Source organism: Dermacentor silvarum, chromosome 7 (genome assembly GCF_013339745.2).
Source record: "Dermacentor silvarum isolate Dsil-2018 chromosome 7, BIME_Dsil_1.4, whole genome shotgun sequence".
NCBI lineage: Eukaryota > Metazoa > Arthropoda > Arachnida > Ixodida > Ixodidae > Dermacentor > Dermacentor silvarum.
The window spans coordinates 8,405,058-8,418,907 of NC_051160.1; the positions used below are offsets into that span (position 1 = coordinate 8,405,058).

Consider the following 13,850-nt stretch of genomic DNA (forward strand, 5'->3'; position numbering starts at 1 on the left):
GGAGGTTGTGCCTTGGACCCGAATGATACCAACAGGCCCAAAGCACAAAAAATACCACAAGACTGAGGGCCTCTCTTCGTCCAAGCTGAAAACATCCACTTAACTCTGGCTTAATGTTGTTTTCAAATGAATCCCAACGCTGCTTTGTTGGCATGCAATGCTTTCAATTATTTTTTTGAAGCAGCTCAATTCAAAGAAGGCTTACCTTTTGGCCTTAGAAGTGCTGAGTAATATAGCTAAGACTGGCTCATGAAACATAAGCCATGAATATTTCATATTCACACTGCCATGCACCTTGACATGCATTACTACAAGGCAGCTTCATTGTGTCATTTGTTCATAACAACCAAGTCAGTCTTCTAGCACATCTGCTCAAACTTGACCAAGTGCAGAAATCTACAACTCACAGTCTTGTTCTCAAACATATTTTATTGAACATCAGATAATTCAAACTTCTGACAGTCCAAAACAATAATTTGCACTTGGGAGTTGGAACTGCAAGAGTCTGCTGTATTTCTGAATGCTGAAAATTTAGTAATAGTGTGTCAGACGGGCCCATTCAGTGTCACTGTGGGCGAGTGCACTTTGCCGTTCGTCTCTTACACGGAGAGGTTTGGCGACATCGCACTTGCCTAGATGGTTTAACTCGCATTGCTGCATCAAAGTGCATAGCCTCAGTGGCAGTGCTTCAAACTCAAATAATATTCGGCGCTAATTATAAAAATTTTTAATTTAAAATTTTATAAGCATCTTGCTTACGAAATTAGCTACTTTTTCTCTGCCAACGAAATCAGTGTTGTTTTTTAGGTGCCGATGCTTGTGTATTGGATGCTATGTTGTCTTCAATCGTCACAACTGATTGTGTCAATGCTATTTTGGAAATAGTGGCTAAAGTAAGTATGTAATGGGCTGGCTCATTTACCAATTGGCACCGCCATCAATTTCAAATGACACTTTCCTTTCTTGTCTAGCAGCACGGCGTGCAAAATGACGCTCGCTCAGAGTGTCACTAAATTTGGCCGTCTGACCCCGGTATGACAATGCCTCAAGGCAGGCGGGTACCCAACATTGAGGAATGACAACGTGAGGCACACCTTGTTGGAAGATGACAGCCCAAAAATCGCCTGATCAAAGCTCACTCGAAGGCCTCCCATCTCCAGAGCTCTGTAGATGAGACTAGTGCTTGCTTTGCAGAACTCTGGAGATGTAACTATGCAACAATAGAGTGTTTTAGCTGAGCGCTTGCTGTCTGCTCCGCTCAGACCGGCATATGCTAGCAAATGCCACACAACCGCTTAGCAGGTACGCTAGTGCGCTTCCGCACAACGCTCATACCGGCAGCGGAACGAAGACCGCATCCCTCGCTCCGCTACAAAGCCGACTGAGCGGAGCGTGAGAGCGTGCCTACTCGGGCTATTTGTCGTTTTGCAGCCGAGTTGATAGCGCGTCGCTCGCGTCTCGGCAAGACGTGCTTATCAAACTCGAAATCTACGCAGTTCCCTGGAGTATCTCGGAGCGTGAAATCTGAGCAGAGCGGAGCGTAAGCGATGCTCTGCTAAAACTGTCTATTAAGCGTAAAACATGAATAGAAATCTGCACTGACTGCACACCATTTAGGCTGTAATCTTAAGGTGCAAATTCGCAACAAAACCGGTGGCCAAGTAAGAAAAAATATAGTACAACCAACCAATGGCACAGGCACTAAAGCGAAACACTGAATCAGTTTGAAAAGATTTCTTTTAAAACTCTTATTTTCATTCTTTCACAAGTCGATAATAAGAAAATGAAGGTCAAAATTGGTAGTTCTTACCATAACCCTGGTGCAGTAGGTCGGCGTGACATCACAGATTTCAAATTATTTTTTCATATTTGGGCCATTGTGGCTCGGTAGTTGTGCAGCCTCTGGCTCTTTCATGATGCAGCTGGCCTTTGCCAAAGTACATCGTGGCAAGCTGGTTACTTTCTTCTCAAGGAAGATAATTTTTTGGCACAGCTGAAATACCTTTGAAACACGAGTTTCTCATCTTCAGTGCAACTTGTGTTGATCAGCTTGAATTCATTATTAACGAGGCAAAGTAGTACTAAACGAAACACCAAGATAAAAGAAACACAGGCGCACAGAGACATAACAGCCAACTCATAAGCGAACGGCTATTAAGAAATTGGCATATATTTCTCACGAGATCGAGCTACAGGTGGCGGCACCGTCACTGTGATAGTGTAGATAGGTGGAACGCATTGGAATGTACACGGCAGTGCTTTGCTGTGAACGATTTGGCCCGATTTTATAATAATGAAACAGGCTAACTGCAATGAACTGATTATAGGTTGCCCTCCAATGCCATATTTTTGCACGAAATGTGCCGAAAGTTTCCATTTACTTGAAAAACGGAGGACTGGGCACTCAGCCAAGCAGCCTGTGCATTTCAGCACGCTTCCTTTGTGCATGGTTCACTGGCGTTCTGCCTGCTTTGCTAAAATTGCTGTGCAACTTATAACCGCATTCTCTGTTAATCTTGCACTGGTCATAAAGAAGTCGGCATCCCTGTACAAAAGTTAAAGTAGCAAAGACAATGCACACTTGACATCACCAATTTTAGGCATACATCTCTGTTTCTTTTTTAATTTGCTGCAAAACACAGACAGTTAATGAGTTCAATTAAACGGGCTGGCCCACGGTGAGTGAGAGCACATTAGCAGTGACGCCAGGTTGCTTCAGACAAGAATATGTTTAGTGCATAACACTAAAAACACATAATTTAAGAACAAAGCTGTCCTTGCATAGTTATGCGCAAAGTTAATTATTTGAGAGGCCAAAATCATTATGTTGTTTTATTTCAGATAATAATGGCCACTGTTTTCCGTCCAGCTAACACCATCACACTGAAGAAATAAAAGGAATAATATTAACCGCCTTTCAACTCGGCGTCTAGAGCCTGCTCTCGCACATGAATAATAGCATATTTTAGCTTTCCTTTTGTAGCAGCCAATCAAAACACGAAAGCCCATGATTTACTTGCAAGGCAAAATCATGGCATCAGAACCACACATTAAAAGAACACCTCGGGCTGCCACGTAAGGACAAATTTTTCTTCAACTGCAAGGCTTTTCGTTCAAGGAACCCGTATGGGTTTCTTTTGTAGCAATTGCTACGGTTGGGTGGATGCCTTTAAGTAACCACTAAGAGAGAGTTAAGCAATTATTCCAATTGTCATAATGCAGTTATTGTAATATAAACTGTATGATGTGATAATGAGTGCTTGCTAACTAAATGTAAATATATATATATATATATGTGTGTGTGTGTGTGTGTGTGTTTTTCTACTGCTGAGTGATATTCATGTTACCTAGTTCATGTCACAAAGATTCCACAGCAATCAACACATCGTGACGCATCGCTGCAACCACTTGATTTCTTTAAAACGAGGGAAATGCTTTCTGTGGTTTACTCAAAACACAAAGCAACAATCGAATTGGTATGATTGTTGTGAAAGGAGGGTGCGATGGTTACACATTGCGCACTTGACATGGGCAGTCGCTAATCTTATACTACAGCGCAATGAAGACAGACAGCACAAGGCTAAATGCTTCTGTACATCATCAAAAATGAAGACCAGCTTTTACGGCCATGCTACAACCATGGAAGGAACGGTCTTAAATATACGCATGCCGTACGTGCACATGTAAACACGTAGGGTGCTGCACCCTAATGGAGTGCAGCACAATCCACACTATCCGTGGTTCAGCCACTGCCTGCCAGGCGGCAACTCTGCTCGATCTCGTGGCCAATAGTACATGGACTACTTATCACTTAGGTACAACAAATTGTAGAACAAACAAACATGTCAAAGCACCATTGTTAAATTGCAAAATCGGTACTTATTACAATCGGTGATGTAATCAAATTCTTTCCACCATAAATGAGACAGTTGCCTCACCCCTTTTCCTCTTTGCAAGAATCTCTCGTCATTCAGAAAAATGAATGCCTCACTGACACGCTTCCAGAAGGTAATAACGTCTGGCAATACACATGTAGCGTGTTCATTACACAATGCGTCGCCCATCAGAACAAACTGCATTTACATTGGTGCTTTCATAATGTTTCGCTGCTAGTGTATGTTTATTCTTTGCTGCTGTACCCCACTAGCCCAGTTCATCTTCCAAGTAAACCTTCAGTAGTGGTTTGATGTTTGTTAATGCCACATTCGCCCGTGGCTGCAATAATTGAAGAGAAGAGCTTCTCAGGTTGGTACTTCAACAACAACCGCCCTTTAAAGGACACTCAACGTTCACCATATCAGAGGCAGCCCACGTTTCGCGAGGGACCCGTTACGCCTCTGACAATGGGAATATCATCTCTTCCACAAGAAAAACATATTTTTGGCAAAGCGAGGCATTGAGATCACACTGAAGCTTCATTTTTAGGTGCATGATCAGTGCTAGAGGCTGTATTGAATAATCTGTACAGGGATGTAATGCGTGCTTAATACTTGTATACTGCTACAGTATATATCACACACTCACCGAGGCAGCACTCAGTCACACACTGTCGTGCATCAAAGCACCCTGGCAGCATGCCAGCTGTCATTTCCACATCACTTTTACATCTTCAACACATTGCCACTGAATCAGGCGAGTCCGAGTACAGAACGGTTCCTCCAACATTTCATGTACAGTCATAAAACCTTAACAATATTAACAGCGTTAACACTTATTATTATATTAACACTTATAAAGCCATAAATTCACTCTAGTACTGGAAGCCTTGGCATAACTGCAAAGTACCATATAGTGTCATAAAATACTTTGTATAAAGTGCAAGCGCATCTCCAAGAGCGCAAAAATTTGCACTGGTCACATGAGAGAGGCTACCAAATCACAGCTTAAGATGAAATTGCCTCATGCGTCACCTGGATGTAAGCGCTGGAAGCTAGCCTAAAATAAAATCTTTTACACTGTATACTGAAGTAAGCGCTACCAAAGCGCCAGGATTGTACAACAGATGGTCGTTGGTGAAGTGTCAGCAGGGATTGGCTGTAACAAGGGAAATCGATCTAGTGGGTCCCGTTTGTCGTCGGTCTGACGCTCTCAAAGAGCTGAACCAGCTTCACGTGGCCGAGAACTCGAGCGACTTCTTCGGGAGTGTGGCTGTAGACGTCCTTTGTCTCGGGGCGAATCTTGTTTTCCAGCAAGAACCTGACAACTGCTTCCTGTCCAGCTTCACAAGCCTTCAGAAAAAAAGAAAAAAAAGAAGACATTGTAAAGAAAATTGGATGTCGTGCATTACGCGGCAGACAGAATAAAAGTGAGCAGTCATTTAATAGCTGTGCCTGCAAACTTTTGTTGCTCAATGAGCGAAACGTGAAAGCCCTTCGGCTTGTTAAGCAAGACTGCAGGATCTGCAAAAACCACAGCCAGTAAAACCATACTACAAATACAGTTAAACCTCGATATAACAAACTTCGATATATTCTCTATATAGCCAATTATTTAACCTTTCATCATTTCTTTTCCATAGAACACCGTATATTTAGAAGCTCAATATAACGAAGTGTTTATACATGATTTCAATGTAACGAACTTTCACTGTCGCAGCAAATGAATAACGAGACAATGGTAAGTTCCTTGAACCCAGACGACCAAGTGGTTGAATTACAAGCGGCTGCTTGAGAACAGCTAGGCCTCTCAAAACGTGCGCCGCATGACTAAGCGCGATCGCTGAAGCAGAGCACCGTCATGTTCCGTATAGTCGCGATAAGATCCTATCAAGCCCCCCGCACTGTGAAAGCCTGCCAGTGAAAGCCTGCGAGGGTGATCCAAGAAGGATGGTGGCTTGATTAGTGCCATCTCCCCGCACGAGCAAGGGGAAAGGGTGGGGGAGAGTGAGCTCGAGCGTGCGCAAAGGGGGGCAGGTTGGCATGCATATCCTTCTTTAGCGTGGCCATGGCTGCCCATGGCTGTCGGTGTGGCTGAGCGTATACGCAGCCTGTGTGATCTGTTTTAGAGGTAATCTGCGGCATGTGCAAAGAGTGGGCATGCCTAAATGGCATGGCATCATGTGCGCTGTCCTCCTGCGCGTTTAGTACTGGAGGTTGCATAGCATCAAGTTTCAGACACACGTTCAAATGATAAGTAGACGAAGCATTTGCTCCACGTTCCGGTGCTTTTCATGACAGCATTGTCCAGCTGTGGGCAACCCTTTAGCCGCGGGGGAGGAGTGGACGCGAAAGAGTGGCTGGCGTCGCTTTGTACTGCCGATGAGAGGATATCCTTGACACGGCATGAAACCGTATCTTTCGTCGCCGACTCTCAAAGTCAACAAAATAAATTTTTTGTCATTCACGTTTTTTATGATCGCACGAAAATTCAGAAAATATTGCGACCCCTTCCGTGCAAGAAAAATCTATCGGCAACTGTACTTATATATATAAAAGGTCGAATTTCAATACAACGAAATTTCGATATGATGAATATCAAGGTTTAACTGTATGTTGTTGTAGTCAAGGGTTTGATGGAGAATCGTCTAGCCAGGTAAAGTAATACAGGGGTGGGTCTGCCCAAAGTTATTTTGGAGCAGTTTGGAGCCGACAAAATTGCATTTTGGAGCAGCTTGGAGCAGACAATTTCATTTTGGGGCAGATAAAATTTCATTTTTAAGCAGTTTGGCGCAGGCCAATTTGAATTTTGATGGAATAATGGAATATGGCAGCACACTTTGAAACCACAACAAAACACAGAATAAACCAACACGAAGCACGTAGTAGAAGCGCCCTTTGCAGCTCTAGCGGACTAGAATATGGAAGAGTGAGTCGAGTGGCGGCACGGCGCATGCTTTCCTGTAAAGTCGAAAGCATCGGTGGCACTACAATACAACTATATATTCCGTCGCCGACACTCAGGATGATACTAGCAGGAAATGTTCTAAAATTATACGGCCCAATTGACATGGTAACAATTTCTGGGTCACCATATATGTCACCACAGACCCAGAGAGCCGGCTGGTATGATATAAAACTATCCCAATCTGTCTTTATTGCGATAGCAATCATATGGACACTTTAGGCGCATCTCTGCCGTCGTCATTGTCATTGCCGTAATGTTCCGTATAAAGCCCAGGGGGGATGACATAGTCGCCGCATGCTGTATGCTGTATGTACGAGTGAAATCGTGCGAAGGCGAGCCGACGATAGCGGCTCACTCTCGTGCGCACAAGGGAGGAAAACGGGAAGGAAGCGCACAGTCTTCAGTCTCGCGCAAGGCACCATGTGGGGAATTAAGGGAGGGAGGGAGGGGGTGGGGGGGCATTCTCCGGTGGCTGCTGCGTATGGCGCGGAAGTGCGAGCACTATCTTGAAAGCGGTCTGCGATGGGGACAGAGTGCGAGTGCTCATAGCTTCGTGCGAACTGTGTTTTCGCCGCTTAGTTAGCGTTGAAGCGACAAGCAGCACGAAAGTCAATTCGCTCGCTGCTGCTACCGCGTTTCCTCGCTGCAGCGTTTTTACAGTGAGTTTCTGCAGTCATCGAGTGAGATATGTTCGCGTTTGCTTGTGCGCGTGTGACACCATGCTTTTTAATTTAGTAAGCCACTGTCTGCAAGTTTATATGGCCGATAAAACTACTATCCTTACTTTGTATAGCTGTCGACTAATTTGCTATCGCAACCGATGCTTTGCCTTTCGGGCAAAACTACGCCATGTTATTCCAAATCCGCCATTAGCCCTTCATGATAGGTCGAAATGGCTCAGGCCTCACGCACATGGGCAAAAAACAGATTGGAATAGTTTTGCATTATACCAGCCCTAGGGACAGAGATGCCCGCCTGCTGAAACCGCTGCAGTGCACACCTCTTTAATATCTAGTTCACAGCGCCCTCAGCCTACTTGTTGTTCGCACTTGGTTTTTCAGCTAGGGAGCGCCGCGCTGCTAGGCCCACTCAACTGTATTCTATTACACTCTAAATACAGCTGCCCTGGTCGTTCCGACAGCAGCGACAACAGCCGGGAGTGGCCGTGTGCACTCCGCCACTTGCCGGAAGTGCTGAAAAGTCCAGTGTGTGAAGAAGAAGACCCGCTTCCGTCCAGCGGCATCGCCAATGCTCGGCCCGCTCTGCTCACGCTGTTGGTCGCTGGTGTCTTTGGAGACACTGCTCCACGCTGCCTCGCCGTTCTTGAACTCTTAGCGTCCTTGAAGGATACTGCCAATAAACCCCTTCTCAATTGGTGGAGGTGCTGGATTTCCCCCGCCGCTCGCACCCTGGAGCTTCGAACCCAAACGCTTCCGCCCATCATGACCGACAACCCAGACCCTCCGGCGCCTGTGCCCCAGCCTGTCATCTGCACCGGGGTTCCTCGGCAACGTGATCCGAAGGTCTTCAGCAGTACAGATGAAACGGACGTGGAGGACTGTTTTACGTTGTATGAACGGGTGAGTGCGCATAACAAGTGGGACGACGTCGCAAAGTTGACCAACGTCATATTTTATCTTACTCTGGTTCTATAACCACAAAGTCGACATCCCGACATGGTCATCTTTCAAGACGTCTTTCACTCAAGTGTTTGGTCGACCTGTTGTCCGCAAACTACGCGCTGAACAGCGCTTGCGAGCCCGTGCACAGCAGACTGGTGAAAATTTCACTAGCTACATTGAAGAAGTCATCAACCTTTGTAAACGTGTCAACGCCGCCATGCCCGAAGCTGATAAAGCTCAGCACATCCTCAAAGGCATCGATGACGCCGCATTCCAGATGCTTTTGGCCAGGAATCCGCGTACCGTTTCTGAAGTAGTCACGTTATGCCAGAGCTATGAAGAGTTGAAGAAGCAACGGACCCTGACTCGGCAGCCTCCGTCGACCGCTGACTCGCTAGCGAGTCTGGTTGCCGTTTCCGACCACTCTCCATTGCCTCAGCAGATTCAAGACTTCATGTGCGAGGAGGTTGCCCATCAACTTTCCTTAGTACCCTTCACTCAGGAGCCATCTTGTCGTCTGCCTTCAATGCTACGCACTGTCATTCCCGAAGAGATTGCTCAAGCTGTTTCCATCGCTCACCACCAGCCACCTGTGGCCGCGCCTCTTCCCTATACGCAGACATTGCAGCCTGTCGCCGCGCCTCTTACGTATGCGGAGGAAGCGCAGCTTGTTGGCGCGCCTCTTACGTATGTGGAGGCAGTGCAGCCTGTTGCCGTGCCTCCTACCTATGTGCAGGTAGTGCGTAGGCCTCCCCAGACACCTTTATCGATCCCGCAACAGTTTGCACCACCCGCCGCTCCTACTGCTTCTTGGGCCGGGCCGAGAGTCAGCAATCCATGGCGGACGCCTGACAATCGTCCCATTTGTTACGCCTGCTGCACGCCAGGACACGTCGCTCGCTATTGCCGCCGTCGCCTTCCAACTCACGACGACGCTGCCCGGCCGTTCCAGTATGGCAGTCAGCCCATGCGCCAATCAGCCCCGGGTCCCTCCCAGCAGTACGTTTCTTCTAACCTCCCTGAATTTCCGTCGCGCCAATCCCCATCTCCTCGTCGACGATCGCTCTCCCCAATGCGTCGCTGACCCACACCCTCCGACCAGGAAAACTAGGCGCCGCAGTTCGCAAGGCAAGAACTGTGCCATCTTCGAACTGCCCAAGTCCTCGCTCTTCTCCTGCTAACATGGTCGCAATATCTATAGAAGGTATTTCTACTTTTGCGCTTGTGGACACCGGCACCGCTGTTTCTGTTATAGCCGCCAAACTCTGCCGTTCGCTGCGCAAGGTGACCACGCCGCTGTCTGCACTGTCGTTTCACACGGCAAGCGCGCAGCACGTGACACCTCTTGCGGCCTGTACTGCCCGTGTGCTTTTACAAGGCGTTTTGTACATTGTCGAGTTTCTTGTTCTTCCTGCTTGCTCACATGACGTCATCCTTGGGTGGGACTTCTTGTGCCGTCATAATGCTGTCATCGACTGCGCACAAGCTGAAGTTGAATTTTCGCCGCTGTGTGACGCACCATACCATGACGTTCTTGATCAGCCGCATAAACTGGTCGTGCATGAGGGCACCGACATTCCACCTGACTCTTTTGCCCTTGTCCCAGTCGTCTGCGATGCCGTCACCGATGCTACGGTCTTCTTTACACCATCTGACATCTTTATGAGTCGCAAAGCCATTCCACTGCCTTTTGCAATGCATGACATTGCCGCCGGCATCAGCAATATTTTTGTGTACAATCCACTTTCTGCGTTGGTTATGTTGCTTGTCGGCGAATGTCTCGGCCGCGTGGAACAGCTTGACTCTTCATTCTTTGTTACCGTGCCAGACGAATCTTTCACTCTTGACTCGAACAAACTCCTCACCCTTTCAACGCTTGAAGAGTCATCGAGTGACATGTTTTCCAGTTCCATCACCACTACACTAACCCCTGCCGAACACTCCGAGCTTCTTCAGCTTCTAAACCACTTCAGAAATTCCTTCGATGTTTCTCAGCCGCAATTGGGTCGAGCATCGGAAGTGCAGCACTACATTGATACCGGCTTACACCAGCCGTTGCGTCAGTGACTGTACCGCATCTCCGCCGACGAGAGTCGACGATATGCTACGCCGTGGCGTTATCCAACCATCCCACAGTCCCTGGGCATCTCCTTTTGCTCTCGTTCGCAAGAAGGACAGGTCTATTCGCTTTTGCATTGACTACTGTCGATTAAATAAGGTCATGCGCAAGGTCGTCTATCCTTTGCCGCGCATCGACGACACCCTTGACAGCCTTCAGGACACGGAATTCTTTTCGTCCCTAGACTTGTGTTTTGGCTACTGGCAGGTTCCAATGGCTGAAGCCGATCGCCAGAAAACGGCATTTATTACACCTGATGGCCTATACGAGTTCAACGTGGTGCCCTTTGGACTTTGCAACGCGCATGCCACGTTTGAACGACTCATGGACAATACGCTGCGTGGCCTCAAGTGGTCTATGTGTCTTTGTTACCTCGACGATGTCGTGGTTTTCTCGCCTGACTTTCCGACCCACCCACTTCGCCTCCGACATGTTTTGACGTGTCTCACCAATGCTGGCCTGCAACTGAACCTCAAGAAGTGCCGCTTCGCCACGCGGGAGCTGACCATCTTAGGCCACACCGTGTCCAAGCACGGCGTTCTACCAGACCCTGCGAAACTTCGTGCAGTCGCTCAGTTCCTGAAGCCTACTAACGTCAAAGAACTACGCAGTTTTGTGGACCTGTTTTCATATTTCCGCCGCTTTGTTCGCAATTTCGCATCGATCATGTCGCCCTTGACCCAGCTCCTACGCAGTGGCACTGACCTCTCCTCCTGGTTCCCTGCCTGCGACGCCGCGTTTGCTACACTGCGTTGTCTTCTTACCTCTCCACCTATTCTTCGCCATTTTGACCCGACAGCTGCAACTGAGGTACATACAGAAGCCAGCGTGGTCGGTCTTGGCACCGTCCTCGCGCAACGCAAGCCTGCTACTCCGAATACGTGGTTGCCTATGCGAGTCGTACGCTGACAAAAGCAGAGGCAAATCACAGCGCAACTGAAAAAGAGGGCTTGGCTCTAGTATGGGCGCTTGGCAAGTTCCGCCCATACTTATATGGCCGCTCATTTGATCTAGTAACGGATCACCACGTGCTTTGTTTGCTCGCCATGTTGAAAGATCCATCTGGCCGCTTAGCACGCTGGGCACTCCGAATCCTGGAGTATGATATTTGCGTCCTCTACCACTGCGGACGCAAGCACACTGACGCAGATGCCCCTGTCCCATTCACTTCTACCTCCAGGCTCTGCCTGCGGAACCACTTGCGCTCACCCCCTGTCATCTCTTGACCTTGACTCAATTGGCACCGAACAACGCCGTGACCCGTGGATCGCTTCTCTTTTCGCCTATCTTTCTGGATCATCGACCACCCCTGTATCCCGATTCATCCGACGCCAAGCTGTTCATTTCGCCATTTGTGATCAGCTGCTCCACCGATGCAACTATGCTCCCGAAGGTCGTAGATGGCTACTAGTCATTCCCCGCAGCTTAAGATCCCAAATCTGCGCCTCTTTTCACAACGATCCACAATGTGGCCACGCCGGATTAAGACTTACGAACGTATAAGCCATCGCTACTACTGGCGCGGATGTACACTTTTGTACAAAAGTTTGTTCAGTGCTGCCCTGACTGTCAACGTTGCAAATTACCACCTTTAGGTGCGTCTAGTGCCTTGCAGTCGCTTCCGTGCCCTGCCAAACGCTTCGATCGCATAAGCATTGACCTCTACGGCCCGCTTCCCATGACACCGGATTGCAATCGGTGGATCATAGCTGCTGTGGACCATTTGACACACTACGCCGAAACTGCTGCTCTACCGAATGCTACAGCGCGGGATATAGCCTCTTTCGTCCTGCATCGCTTCATTCTTCGACATGGCGCATCTCGAGAACTCCTCAGTGATAGAGATTGCGTGTTCCTCTCCGAGGTCGTCGAAGCTCTGCTTTCGGAATGTCACATTATTCATCGAACGAGCACAGCTTACCATCCGCAAACTAACGGGCTCACGGAACGGTTTAGCCGCACTCTCGGTGATATGCTCGCAATGTACGTGGCATCTGATCACGGGAACTGGGACCGCCTACTTCCTTTTGTAACGTTCGCATACAACACCGCGATACAAGCTACTACGGGATTTTCACCTTTCTTCCTCCTATATGGACGGGAGCCATTGCATACCATCGACACTCTCCTTCCACACCGTCCTGACGCTTCCGAGTGCCCACCTGTGTATGAAGCTGCCCGACAAGCCGAAGAATGCCGCCAGCTCGCACGCACCTTTACATCACAAGAACAACAGCGCCAGAAAGAAGGCCGCGCCGACTCACTGCCCAGTCCCACGTATGCCCCAAGGTCTCTTGTACGGCTGGCTGTTCCTTGCCAAACTCCAGGCCTTTCCTCAAATATCGTTCCAAAGTACGAAGGGCCTTACCGCGTCTTGGAGCGAACATCCCCGGTGAATTTTCTCATCGAGCCACTTTCTCCATCTGACGACATGCGCCGGCGTGGACGTGACCTCGTCCACATGGCGCGTCTCAAGCCCTACCATGACCCTCTACCAACAACTTCTTAGGTCGCCAGGATGGCTCTTTTTCTGCGGGGGCAATTGTGAAGAAGACGCGCCTACGTCCAGCGGCATCGCCAAAACTTGGCCCGCTCTGCTTGCGCTGTTGGTCGCGGGTGTCTTTGGAGATGGTGCTCCATGCTGCCTTGCCGTTCTTGGAACTCGTAGCGTCCTTGAAGGACACCGCCAATAAACCTCTTCTGAAGTGTTATAAGCGCAAAAATTATGACAAAATATGTGGGAGGCGCCATCGCACGGTGCGCGGAATGTGAACGGCTGTACTCCTTTTTTCGGAGAACTATCTGCTCACTGTTTGTGGCCACTGCCAGAGCACACATGCCGAAGTCGTTATGGCGCAGCGTGGCGCAATTTCAGTCAATTTTCTGTGCTGGTGCGGTTTGGGGCAGGAATTTGTGTTTGTATCAAAATGGCGCAATTGGCACGGGAGTCCACCCCTGGTAATAGTACAACAACAACAAATCTTTTCACTGACCACACAACGACAATGTTAAAGTTTTGGTGGCCGTACGGGAACCTTGTTCACAAAACAAAAGTGGAAAATGGTCATCGCTGGAACTTACGCACTCTTGAATATGTGACCAAGCGACTTTATATAGATGAGGTGAAGATTGCCATCCATTCTGTTTGGTAGTTTTAATGATGAATTATTCTAGATCAAGTTGTGATGACACATTTTGGTCAGTCGCAAAGGTGCTTGCTCTGTCCCAGACACCTGCTTTGTAAACAAGGTTTCTGTACAAGCATA

The 13,850-nt window shown here is 48.2% G+C and overlaps 1 protein-coding gene across 3 annotated transcripts in view; it reads right to left on the reverse strand.

Annotated features, from left to right (window-relative positions):
* Positions 1 to 409: 409 nt before the first annotated feature.
* Positions 410 to 13,850, reverse strand: part of LOC119457499 (L-asparaginase-like) — an 83,352-nt gene continuing 69,911 nt past the window's right edge. For all 3 annotated transcript variants that reach the window (XM_037719086.2, XM_049670133.1, XM_049670134.1), the window contains exon 14: positions 410 to 5,228. In XM_037719086.2, coding sequence (XP_037575014.1) covers positions 5,055 to 5,228 — 174 coding nt within the window. In that variant the 3' untranslated portion in view covers positions 410 to 5,054. The remainder of the gene's footprint in view (positions 5,229 to 13,850) is intronic.